Below are 13,845 nucleotides of genomic sequence, written 5' to 3' on the forward strand. Positions count from 1 at the left end.
TACACACGCCTGGCATGACTTTCAAGCTGCCAGGTTCAGTTCCGAACCATGGTCACCATGTGGGGAGTCCAGTACCTTTACCACAACACCACCTGCTGGCCCCAACCTTCCTACTTCTTTAAAGTTAAAATTAATAAATAAAAGAAAACCAAAGAAATATAGTAATATGTTGAGTAATAACAAATAAAACAGGTATTACATATTTAAAACAATTTTGGGTAACAAACATAGGGTACCTGCTGAAATCTCTTTAAATGAAGAGTGAGAACAGGAGGAGCAAGAGAAATTAACATCTGCTTCTTGGCATTGGTGTAAATATGCTTCTTTTCACCTAAAGAATGAAGACATTTTAGCAGTGTGAAAATCATTCTAGACCTTGAGAGCATTCGGATGCTATAAAATTATCTCAAACACTTATTGCAAGGGTCAGCAAAAGGGTTTTCTGTAAAAGACCAGGTAATAACTAGTTTACTCTTTGTGAACCAAGAGACAAAATTAAGGACTTTGTACATATTTATACATGAGAGAAAGTTTTCCACAAATTTCTATTAATGAAATAAAAATATTATTAATAACTGGATGCAACTGCACTCTGAGAATGGGTTTGGGGGTTACAGACATAACGTTTCAGTTAACTGGGGTTCATAGTTAGTGCTATCATGAAATCATTTCCAAATGTCCATCTATAAGAACATTTCTCAGCTCTGAGACCACAACAAAACAAGCAACAAGTCAAGTGTGGCCCAGGGCCTGCTCTAAAGCAAACAGAACTGAATACAACTTATATTTTCTATCTGCTTGTGAGTAAACAAATTTTTAAAATGTTTGAGTAATTTTATTAAAAGCTTTCAGGATCCAGGCCAGTCCTATAGCACAGTGGTTAAGGGAACCAGAACCCATAGGGCTGACAGCACTTCAGATCTCAGCCCTGGTGGCTTGAAGGACACTCAAGGTACATCTGTGTGTGCGCGTCCAAGATCTAGATAGGATGGAAAAGGGATCGCAGTATGACTAAGTCCCAGTAGTGGGAGAGTTTTTCTTCCTTCTGTCTGTCTCTGTCTCTCTGGAAAGCACACACGCCCTCCAGAAATTAAAAAACAAAATAAAACTAACTCTGGAATCCATGGCTCAGCTCCTCCATATCCCACTTACCCAAACTCAAAAAGAAAAAAGAAAAAGAAAAAAAGCGAGGACAAATTATCAGTATCTTTCTGCTACAAATTTGAGGGAAACCATAAGAAAACACTATCCTCAGGCTGACTAGTGGTATGATAGATAAAGGTGCCAGACTCCCATATGGCCAACTGTGGTTCAAGTCCTGGACCTAGTGGCTTACTTTCTCACTCCATCTCACCTTGGTCAATTTAGAAAATAATAATAATAATAATAGTAATAATAATATAGTAAGAAAGTTAAAATAATTCTTAAAAACAATAAAGAAAACACTATCCTCTCAGTACCTTGCATAGGGCATGTTACATTAGTACACCAATAAAATCAAGCATGGCTCCTGGTGTAAGGGAGATGAGGGCTGTCGCAAATGCTGATGGGGAACTGAAAATGCAAAAAAAATAGCCACCAACTGTCAGGAAGCTGTACTGGTCCCTTCCAATGGGATGATCGGAATACAAGGAGAGGTTTCAGGGAGCAAACTGTCCCTCTTAAACTGCTACTAGGACGTGCAGAGTACTAGCCACTTCAATAAAGCTCAGCTACTTCCACCGTTCTCTTAAAATATTTCCATTGAAGAGGGCACTTATTCATGCCACACAAATCCTGATATAACTACAACAGGAATACTCTACAAAACGTGCTCCCTAAATATCAATTATACTTATAGGAAGAGAATGCAAATACCTTTAATGTTGGTCTTTGATCCATTATACTGTCTCCGTGTACATACTTCACAAAGCAGCTTATTTGCATCTCGAAGCTTCTCATTGCGGGTGAACTGATATAAACAGTGTTGGATGGAACACTCATCAGTACTGAACGCTTCCCTGTTTGCAAGAGTACAGAAAGCAGTTTCTGGATCTTCATTTACAACCTCATATACTGTTGTCCCAGGACTATGACTGTCACTCAGAATCTCTATATTTATTTCCTCAGGCTGAAGAGTGGCATTCAAGCTGAGGTTTTTGAAACCGCTGGTAATGTCCACTTCTCCACTGCTCCCTTCATTCAGGTAGGCACCATTTAAATTCCTGGTACATTCTATAGGAGAAGATGCTAAAGCCTCCAGATCATTGTCCATGTTCATATTTCTTATATCAACTTCCTCTGTAGATTTTTGATTGTCAGTTACAATTTCTATCACTTTTTCTTGGCCATCCAAATCTTTCTGACTAACACAATATTCCTCATGTATAACTTCTTCTTTTGAAATATGGTCAGATTTAATATCCACTTCCCCCTGAAGTGACATTTCAGCTTCACATTTATTATTTTCAGGATGGTCAATGGTATAGATATCATTTAAGTGAAGAACTTTTCCTTGAATTTTTTGTTGCCTTCGTTGGCTCTTGGCTTGCTTTTTGGCTTGCTTCTTCGCTTTTTTCTGTAAGTGCTTACTGGGTCCTGAAGGAATGTCATTTCTCTCTTTTATATAACTGTCATTATGGAGCAACAGAAAAAGACAGGACAAGAGAAAGGAAGAGCTCACATATACCTCCTCAAGTTTTGTTGCTTATCAATCAAAAATAATTTCATAAGGAAAATCTCACTCTCAGAATCTGATCCTAAGAATTCGTTTAGTATCAGAACTCAAATAAATTATAAAGAAGTTTTTTATTTTTATTTTATTATATTTTTTTGAGAGGTTTTTGCTATAGGGCGCGTGCGCTCGCCAGACAGACAAAGAGAGACAGAGACCGATTTTTTCTTTTCATAATCTTTAACTTTATTTTTTAGTTCTTCACCCAATTTTTCAGTAGAATTACCAAATGCTTTAAGAATTCCTTTACTCACTCTTTGGTGTTCTTCTGCTCTCATCCCATCCAGTAAATAACGAAGCAGCTCCTGGCTGTCTTGCTACTGATAGCCTTTAAAGCACACTGCTTTTTTGAAGTTTTTTAAGTGAAGTTAGAAATACAAATCATAATAAAAGCTGTCATGGGGCCAGCAGACAGTGTAATGGTTATAATCGCTGTGATGCAAGTCCCAGACCTAGTGGCTTAAAACTCATGTTGGGCACATGGACATGCCTGCCCAAAATCCTGAGAATGAAAGAGAAGGGATTGCATGCCATGCCCCTGGGGTGTGATTTCTCATTTAACTGTTTCTCTGTCTCTCTCTCTGTCTCTCCAGCGAGTACACACAGCCTACACAGCAAAAATCTCTCTAAAAAAAAATTAAATAAATGAAAAATAAATAAATAAATGAAAGCAGTCACACTAGGGAAGTAACAATGTGGTCTCTGTTCTAAAAGAGGTGATCCACACAGAATACCAGGAGCTAAACCCAGACAGCCAAGCATGAAACCATGTGGGGATCTGACCACAAACATAACAAACAAAAAGAGATATGAGCTATAATTATTGAATCAAAGTTTCATTAAGGAGACCAAAAAATGAACTAAAAACTCAAGAATGCACAAGGACAATACTGCTTTCAGTAAGAGGAACAGACAAAAGCATTCTAAGGGGGGGAAAAAAAAGGGGCCCAAAGTTACCAGGAGCAAGGAAGCCACATGTATGTATAGTGGACAGTAAAAAGCCTTTTCCTCTTAAAATCATGTTTTTTTGCCACTTGCAGCCTATTTCCAAATAGCCTGTTTTCTAATTATTTTTATAAATAGCCATTTCATAAAAATTCCTATTACTGGAATGCCTAGAGACCCAAAGGAGTTAGCATTTCTTTCTCATCTTTTCTTCTTTATTAGTATTGTTTACACATTCAATTGCTATACATCATCTAGACTGCTGAGACTTTACCCAGTATGATAAACGCCTCAGCCCGGCCCGGCCGAGCTGAGAACACTATACACATCCTCATCAGAGGTTAGCACTTCTGATCTGACTGTAACAGAAAGGACAGTCCCTATAAGGCTAATCTGTAAATATCAGAAATGATGAACACTAGTACACAGGAAACAACGTAAACATTTCCTGACTGTTTCATTAAAAAAAAAAAAAAAGAGTAACTCATTAAAAATATAAGATAAACATATAAGCTAAATACTTCAAAGCAAAGGAAACACAAGTAACTCTGATCCATAAAAAATATGTTTAACCTCATTTATAGTAAAATAAATGCAAAATAAAACTGCACTGCCAACCAGCCCCATATTCTAGTGGTTATTAAGGGAGCTGGATCCCACATGGCTGAACATAGTTCAAATCTCAGTCCCAGTGGTTTAGAAAGTACACAAGGCATTTGTACACACATGACCAAAATCTTGACAAGATGGAGAAAGAACTGTGGCATGACCATTCCCCACTGAGGGGTGATTTCTCTCTCTCTCTCTCTCTCTCTCTCTGTCTCTGGCTAGTACCTGTATCCTGTGGCAATTTTTTAAAAAATTAAATAAACTAAGCTTATTTAAAATAGGTATCACTGTAATGCAGTATTAGAAAAATGACACTTTCTTCACAGACATTCAAAGCAATTTCCCTATAGAGAATACTTAAAAAGCTAATTCTGTAATTGGCAAATGCAGGTCTTGTATATAAAATTACATGTCTACCAATGTCATCAAGACAACAAAATTAGTAGTTTACAACAGAAAGTTAGAAAAGCAGGATTTTCTGGACCGGCAGGTGGTGTGGTCTTGTCAAATCTAAATAAATAAGGGACCAGCAGTTAGCGTAATGGTTATGTCACTGCACTCCCATGTAGTCGACCGCGGTTTGTGTCCTAGTCTCGGTGGCTTAAACTCATGCTGGGCACGTGTGCGTGCGTGCCCAAGATCCTGAGAAAAGAATGGAGGAGAATGGATTGTGGCGTGGCCATCCTCCCTGGGGGCTGATTTCTCGCTTTCTGCCTCTCTCTCTCTCTGTCTGTCTGGCAAGTGCATGCGCCCTATAGCAAAAACCTCTCCACAAAAGCAAAAAAAAAAAAAAAAAAAAAAAAACACCCCCAACAAAAAAAAAAAAAAAAAAAAAAAAAAAATCTAAATAAATAAGTAAATAAATAAAGTGGAATAAAATAATTATTTTAAAAAAACAGAAAAGCATGATTTCCCTCATAATTACCCACCTTGGCTTGCTTTTTGGCTTGCTTCTTTGCTTTTTTCTGTAAGTGCTTACTGGGTCCTGAAGGAATGTCATTTCTCTCTTTTATATAACTGTCATTATCTTTTTCTTCCTCACTGTCTTTATTTTCATCCTCCATCGTCTTTTTCAGATTTTTATCATTTATACTTTTCTTACCACTCTTAAAATATAGAGAAAATATGAGTCAAAACCAAAATTTACAACTACCATTTAATGAAAGACTTCATGTTACCTAAAAATCTTTCTATCCCCATATTTATTAGTTTTCTTTTCCACGATATTTGAAAATGTATACAGAACAAAATTCATTTATCTCAAATACTAGAAAACAATCTCTTACATATTGGAAAACAAAGCAAATAAACCAAATAGCAAAAAGGCAACATCATATGCAAGTAGTAAAAGAAGAAATCTAATAAACTTTATTAGATACATACTATATCAAATTATATAATAAATATGCCAATTTTAAATGTACTTTCTGTTTATAAGTGATTTATATATCATATCACAGGCATTCCTTTTATTCTTTTTTTTCTTTGCATGTAAGGGATAAGTTTGAGAGAAAGAGAAAAAAATTAAGTTTGGTGGGACCTTAAGTAACAGATACCTAATTCATACAAAGTTAAATAATGACTTATCCAATATTCATAACATGCTCTTTAATACAGCTTTAAACTAAGATAATACTTGAAACCCACAGATGGCATAATGGTTGTATCACTGGACTCCCATGTAGTTGACCATGGTTTGTTCAAGTTCCAGACCCGGAGGCTTGGGACTCACACAGATGTGTATGCATGCATGCCCTAGATCCGGAGAGGAGAATGGAGAAGGGGCTGCAGCATGGCTATTCCCCCTGGGGAGTGATTTCTTGCTTTCTGTCTCTCTGGTGAACTCACATGCCCTCTAAATGCAAAAATCTCTCTAAAAAGATTTAAAACCTAAGGGGCCAGCAGGTGGGGTGGTGGTTAAAGATGCTGGATTCTTACATAGCCAACCGGGTCAAGTCCCAGACCTGGTGGGTGGCTTGCTTTCTCACTTTTTCTCTCTCTCCCTCTCTCTCTGTCTCTCTCTGATCAATCTGGAAAATAATAATGATAAATAAAGTTAAGATAATTCTTTAAAAAAAAACTAAGATAATAATCAGTAGCTAATATTTATAAATTTAAAATTACAACAGATTTGTGGTTAATAGTAATATATACTGATTTTAATATGAGGAAAATACTGCTCTATTTATAAACCAACCAAAGAATTCTAAACATATTATCCTTTTTTTAAGAAGTACTTTTCCTATGACTGAAACTGATTGACTAAAAGGTATCCAAACACAAGAGATGATGGGTGTGAATGTCAGATGTGGTGTGTGTGGAGGAGGGGGGCCTGGGGAAGGACATTTGGAGGAGGGATACAGAGGTAGAGCATTATAGGATGGGGAGGTGTGGTGTTATCTGTTGAAGATATTTCGATCAACTGGACTGGGGAGAAATGTTCACATATTGAAATATTCACTTTGTAAGCTAAACAATGTGACAATGTATATAAGAAAAAAAAAAAAAAAAGTATTTTCCCAGGTCAGCAGGTGGAATAGTTAAGGTACTAGATACCACATGGCTGGCTGTTTGTTGAGAGTCCTGGCCCTGTTGGCTTTGGTGGCCCACACTGGGCAACCAAATTAAAAACCAGTATTAAAAATATTATGAGAGGGACCAGCAGTTGGCGTAATGGCTATATCACTGGACTCACATGTAGTTGACCACAGTTCAAGTCCCGGACCCAGTGGCTTAAACTCATGCCAGGCATGTGTGCATACGTGCCCAACATCCCAAGAGAAGAGAAGGGATTGTGGCCTGGATAGCCCTCCTAGGGGGATGATTTCTCCCTTTCTGTCTCATTATTTATATATATATATAAAATGAGAGTTTTGTTGCTCTTTGAAATAAACTTGCCCATTTCAAATACCTAAAAAAAAAGAAAAACATACTGGACACTTATGCAAAAATCCTGAGACAAAAATAAAGAAGAGATTGGGTCATGGCCTCCCCCTCAGTGGTGATTTCTCTCTCTCTCTCTCTCTCTCCAGCACATACATGTGCCCTGTAGCAAATTTAAAAAAAAAAAAAAAAGAAGAAGAAGAAAGAAAGAACAGAAAAAAGTATTTTCCCTAGATTTTATTCAAATCGCCAAAATTATTCTAGCAAAAATAGATTAAGAAAAACTTCTCCATAGGCTAGTAATGTACAAAACTGAAAAAAGTGACCAGGTACCTCCCCAAGAAACTAACAGAGGGGAAAAAAAAACTACCTTTATAAAATGAAACTCAAAAGTCTTACCTGATCATCTAAAACTGGGAGAGACAAGTCAAGGAAAGATTCATGAACCAAGGAGACCTTAATCAACCAAAAAAGAAAATGTGAAAAGAAGGAAAAAAATTCACTTTAATCATTACTACTAAGGTTCTCTCCACCCTGAGGTAAGGGCTATGGGTGGTAAATTTTAAAACAAACAAGGCTTAAGAAAATTTGTAATGATAAAGTACACAATGTTGAATACTTCAAGATAAGGAAAATAAATTAAAATGTTAAACTAACTTTTGCAAAATTTAAGGAGTGCTGTTATTTCTAGCAAAGAGCCATGTACATTTGGAAAGCTCAACAAATAACATCCTATGATGTTAGACACAGAATGTTTTTGAAAGAAATAACTGATAAATGGTGTTCTGAATATTAATGACCCACTCCAGCCCGCACTGTATCTACTCACAGTCCTGCATTCATCACACATGATCGTACTAGTCAGTTCACCACCAAAGATGCGGTCCACAAAACTTGGTATTGATTTTTTCTTTTCATAATCTAAAAGAAAAAAAATGCTTATGAACTTTATATAATTAAGAAAAGTTAAAACTACTTACTTACATATCTAACTCTAAAATTTTATTTTTAATTTGCTATCCCATTTTTCTCTATTCTTAATTACCATAATTTTACTTTTAGGTTGTAAAAGTCAGCAACATTTACTCTACCTCTGAGCATAATACAGTCATCTTCTATAAGTAAAGGGAAAAACAAGTTCTTATCCAAGATCTAGTCAGTGGGAAACAGACTGTACAGGTCAGTGAGATTTGCTATCACTGTTTCCAGTAAAGTTAGTAGATCGGACTAGGCGAAATGATATTCTAGCTCCCCAGTTCTAGTTCTAACATTCTACCATTTAGTACTGATAAAAGATACCCTAGTGACAAATTTGAAGAGTAAATGCATATTAACTGCTTTGTGAACTCTACAAATGAATTCCTATTAAAAAAAAAAAAAAAAACACTCAGAAAAATGTTCCAGACAAAGTCTTCCTTTTATGGAGTCAGCTAGTAACACGGTGGTTAAGGGAGCTGGACTCCCACATAACCGACTGTGGTTCAAGTCCCAGACCTACACTCAGAAAAATGTTCTTACCCATTCTCTCTCTGGCCAAAATTAGATAATAATAAATAAATGAATAAAAGTAATTCATAAAAAAAAAAAAAAAACACTCAGAAAAATGTTCCAGACAAAGTCTTCCTTTTATGGAGTCAGCTAGTAACACGGTGGTTAAGGGAGCTGGACTCCCACATAACCGACCACATTCAAGTCCCGGACCTGGCAGATTGAAAATCATGTTGGGCACATTTGTGTGCATGCCCAAACTCTCAGGAAGAGAATGGAGAAGGGATTGCAGCATGGCCATCCTGCCTAGAGGAGGTGATTTCTTTCTCTCTCTCTGTTTCTCTTTGGCAATGTGATAAATATCTAAAAAGAAGTCCCCCTTCTTTTTTTTTTTTTATGTTCCAAGAAATAATCTTGTAATTTTAATATAAGGTGATATAATTTTACTACGTGGTTACCCTATTTTCCAAATATGTGATATTTATAAGCATTACTCAAATGCTAGGCATCCATTTATGCAGACACATACTTTTATGACAATGTTGGCAGACTGGATTCTGAGTGGTCAGGCTCTAAATGGCACCAAGGAGGAGGCCAAGGGTTACTATGAGTTGATTTGAACCTGTGCTTTACAATACAGTAGCCCTTACTCACTTGTGGCCATTTAAATTTAATTTAAATTAAACAAACATAAAAATTTAATTCCTCAGTTTCACCAGTCTCATTTCAAGTGCTAGTGGCTGGGGTATATGACAGTGCAAATATACCAGGCATCTTCAGAAAGCTCATGGAAAGAAAAGTATTATAAAAAAATTATGCATGGACTTTTTGCACCACAATAAATTTATGCTTTCAACCCACTTTTTATGAACTCCTCATAGAGGAGTTCCATTATCAGAGGTTCTACTGGATAGATCTGTCCTACATTTTTACACACTATCCAACAATAAGAACTAAGATGGCCCCAGATTAATAAACCAGCTCTTGACAATGCACTAATAAGTGTAATTCAACTATTTCTATTAATTATAACTCGAAGTTTTTGAAAAATAAAACTGTGATGTTGCCTTAGCACTATCTTTATAAATTTCACTGTAAAAATGCATAAAAGAAATATACCATGGGTTAAATTTTTCTAAAATATTCACCTTTGGAGTACTCAGTAACTTTTAAATATCAGTGGTGATAAAGAGAAATTATAAGTTAATAATTGTGGATTTGAAATACACGTGCCAGAGACCTTGTCCCAAGGTACAGAGGAATTCAACTACAGTGTTTTAGTTTGAAAAGTCAGACATTACCTTTAACTTTATTTTTTAGTTCTTCATCCAATTTTTCAGTAGAATTACCAAATGCTTTAAGAATTCCTTTACTCACTCTCTAAAAGTAATAAAATGGATATATATATACTATTAAATTTTAGATTTTATAATTATTTTTCTTAGAAAATATCTAATTAAGTCAAGAAAGTGATTGAGATGTAGCTCCCCAGACTTACTGCAGTGAAAATTATTTCCCAAATTACATTTTCAAAATTAATTCTAGGAGCTAAAAAGAAATATGCCTATAAAGAAGCCACTCAACCCTGAATAAAGGTACTACCTTAGCATTTGAAGACCTCACACCTACTCAAACCAAAGTTTTTCAGGACATGCACACATTCAGAAAGATACTGGAATATCTTATCTTAGAAGCAGAGTGGTTATAAGAGAGCTTTAAAAATGGACCCCGGTGCTCAAAGCCCAGCTTCAAAACATTTACTGTGTGACCTTGAACTAGGAATGAACTTCTCTACAAACTAGTTTCAGAATCTTTGGAGTAAGAAAATAATAACAATATCTACCTCTTAGAACTGTTGTGAAAACTAAGATGATTCATATAAAATATTGAAAGCTGTGCTTGGCAAAGTGTACAAAACAAATATTCAATATTATCTCTAGCATTGTTATAGGTAGAAAATCCAAAATCCAAAATGTTCCAGAATCTGAAATATTTTGGAAATCAACATAATGCTACAAATGGATATTTCCACACCTGATTATGTGACAGGTCACAGTCAAAATGCTGCTATGTGAAAATACTGCATAAAACTACCTTCAGGCTATGTGTATAAGGTATATATGAAACATAAGTTTCACATTTAGACAGGGGTCTTATCCCCATGGTATCTCATTATGTATATACAGATATTCCAAAGGTCCCAAAAAAATCCCAAATCCAAATACTTCTGGTCCCAATCACTTCAGATAAGGGATACCCAACCTGCACTATTGTTAATTATATTCACATCCCTAAATAAATTATTTTATATCCTGGAAATAAACAAAAAAAATGTAAATGCAACAAATAGCCACCCTGATTCTTACAAAATGAAAATACTTCCAAGATTCAAGAAACCACATTTAATCTCACTCAGAGTAAAAGCAAGGGTGTACTGGAGTCAGCCCGTGGTGTGGTGGTTAAGGTGGCTAGATCCCTAAAACAGATAAATTTACAGAATCTGGCCAACCATGAAGTCTGAGACCCAGACCCAGCAGGTTGAGAAGTATGTCAGGTGTGTGTGTACGTGTACACAAGGTCCCAAAAGGAGGGAGAGCAGGAGAAGGGAATTGTGCATGATCATTCCTCACAGAGGATACTTTCTCACTACCCCTCTCCCCGTCTCTGGTAAGTGCACACACCCTCTTGCAACTTTTTTTGTTTTTTAATGGGTAAAAAAAATGAGTTAAGGGTGTGCTGCAACTGGGAACTGTCTGGGGAGAAACACCTGCAGCTCTCCTGGTAGAGGCTAGTACAAGTCAACTCTTAAAGAACAATAATGTTATAAATATCCAGTAAACTAAAGCACCATGAAAAAGAGACTCTTGAAATTCTCTAGATTGGTTGAAAAGCTTGGTGTGGAAAACAACTAAAAGTACAGTGGCCTCAAATTCTCTCTCGAGCTGCTATAATTGCCCTTAAAGTATCAGGACAGGTGCATGAAGATGAATTATAAAACACGATGGTCATAATATGCTAACTTGGTGTTCTTCTGCTCTCATCCCATCCAGTAAATAGCGAAGCAGCTCCTGGCTGTCTTGCTGCTGATAGCCTTTAAAGCGCACTGCTCTACAGAAAAACAAAAACAAAATAAACAACTGTAAGTCTACTAAAATATGAAACAATTTTTACAAAATCTGAAGACCACATTCCAAATCTCAAGGGTGTTCTAGTTTCTCAAAATTTCTGTTTAGCCTAATGATATCCGTGGCACACATAAAAGGATGTCTATAAAGTACATCTTCTTAACTGAAATGACTCTGATGCAATTCATTTTTGGTATTATTTCTCAGCATGTTACTGATGCACTAAAAGCACAATTAAAGTGGATACTCACTTTTTACAGACCTGAGCAAAGAGTTCTTTAGGTGTCACAACTCCCTTTTTGGTCTCTTGCATCTCATTAAGAAACTGGCTCATGGCTAAAGTAAGAGGACCTGGAGGTTCAAGGTTTATTTCTAAGGGTTCCTGTACATGAGAATAAAAATGACTTTCTTCAGTCAAAGTTTGGAATCATTTACTCTACAAAAATGTATCTAGTTAACATACAAGACAACATGGAAAACTAGAATTAAAATATGAGTAAATTTTGAGCCAGCCAGCAATGTGGTAGTTAAGGCAGCTATATCCCACAAGGCCGACTGTGTGGTTAAGGTCCTGAACCCAGTGGTCTAAGAACATGCCAGGGTACATGTGCATATGAGCCCAAAGTCCCAAGAACAGAATGGAAGAGAAAGGACTGCAGTGTGGCCATGCCCTCTGGGGAGTGATATCTCACTTTCTCTCTTTCTCTGTCTCCCTCTCTGGCAAGCGCACATGCCCTATGACAGGGAAAAAAAAAAAAAAAAGAGAAAATCTTTAAATCCATGCATTGTTTTTCATAATACACGTTTTTCCATAAATGTTTTGTAGACCTCCATATGCTGCCAATTTCCTCATAGAGCTGCTCTACCTTAAAATTTTAAATGTACATGGGACCAGCAGTTAGCGTAATGGCTATGTTGCTGGACTCCCACGTAGTCGACCGCAGTTCACGTCCCGGACCTGGTGGCTTAAAACACTCCGGGCGCATGTGAGTGCGTGCCCAAGATCCCGAAAGGAGAATGGAGGAGAAGGGATTGCGGCATGGCCATCCCCCCGGGGGGTGATTTCTCACTTTCTATCTCTCTGTCTCTCTGTCTTTCTGGTGAGCGCACACGCCCTATAGCAAAAACTTCTCCAAAAAAAGAAAAAAAAAAATTTTAATGTACATTAAAATGTACAGAAACTCTCCAGTCATAGACAGCCTTCTGAAGAATTCAGCTCTACTACTTTTATTTTAGATTATTAAAAACTTACTACCTAAGAACTGAAAAGAGCAAAAGCAAAATGTAAAGAATAAAAATGGATAAGGCAAAATTCATTTGGCCGCACAGCTGTTAAGTCACCTTGAAAGATGTTAAAAATAACAGTGCAGGCTTAGGGCTTCACAAATAGCGACAACATTCCCAAAAGGGAAGTCAGACACTGGAACACAGAAAAATAAGACATACATATAGCAAAAGGATGTAAATGTTCCTTATAATTCCTATTACCCTTGAAATGTTTAATTTGCTAGGCCAAAGTAAAACAAATAGAAGATAAAATTGTCAATTCTCTAAAAAGTATTAAGAATACATATTCACAAAAAGTTACTGATTATAATAGAAAATTTGAAGTACATACTGTTAGTGCCAAATCAGGTGGTTCAATTTTTACAATTGTTCCAGACATTTTCACTTCTTTTAGTAGTTCTCTAAGCACTGGTGTTTGTGACAAGTTCTGGAATGTAGGATGAAAAAAAAGACAATCATGTAAAGTTAAATCAATTCGTTCACATATTTCTTAAGTATATATTCTACCAAAACATAAAATCACAACTGATGCTGAAATCTTCACTGTACTGACTTGGGAAATGCAAAGTTATGGCATGCTCTTCACACCATTCTGCTCAGCTCATAAAGACTGTCATCATGCCAGAGGAGCATTCTCCCCCCACCCTACTGGAACTACGTACCCTTGCCCCACAACAATTCTCTCACCACTGCTTCCTATGTGAACAACATAGGTTTGAACTGTGTGCGTTCACTTATAGATTATTTTCTCTCTTTTATTTTTTTTTAATTTAGGGGTTTGTGCTATACGGTACA

General features: G+C 36.4%; 1 protein-coding gene across 1 annotated transcript in view; it reads right to left on the minus strand.

Moving 5' to 3' along the window:
• Positions 1 to 13,845, minus strand: part of USP16 (ubiquitin specific peptidase 16) — a 35,266-nt gene that overhangs the window by 6,243 nt on the left and 15,178 nt on the right. Inside the window, exons 6-14 of the mRNA XM_006163266.3 lie at positions 13,382 to 13,477; positions 12,015 to 12,145; positions 11,659 to 11,746; positions 9,940 to 10,018; positions 7,980 to 8,071; positions 7,550 to 7,606; positions 5,197 to 5,373; positions 1,858 to 2,521; positions 237 to 331 (exon numbers count right to left, since the gene is read on the minus strand). Coding sequence (XP_006163328.1) covers positions 237 to 331; positions 1,858 to 2,521; positions 5,197 to 5,373; positions 7,550 to 7,606; positions 7,980 to 8,071; positions 9,940 to 10,018; positions 11,659 to 11,746; positions 12,015 to 12,145; positions 13,382 to 13,477 — 1,479 coding nt within the window. The remainder of the gene's footprint in view (positions 1 to 236; positions 332 to 1,857; positions 2,522 to 5,196; positions 5,374 to 7,549; positions 7,607 to 7,979; positions 8,072 to 9,939; positions 10,019 to 11,658; positions 11,747 to 12,014; positions 12,146 to 13,381; positions 13,478 to 13,845) is intronic.

Source organism: Tupaia chinensis, unplaced genomic scaffold (genome assembly GCF_000334495.1).
Source record: "Tupaia chinensis unplaced genomic scaffold, TupChi_1.0 Scaffold141724_1, whole genome shotgun sequence".
NCBI lineage: Eukaryota > Metazoa > Chordata > Mammalia > Scandentia > Tupaiidae > Tupaia > Tupaia belangeri.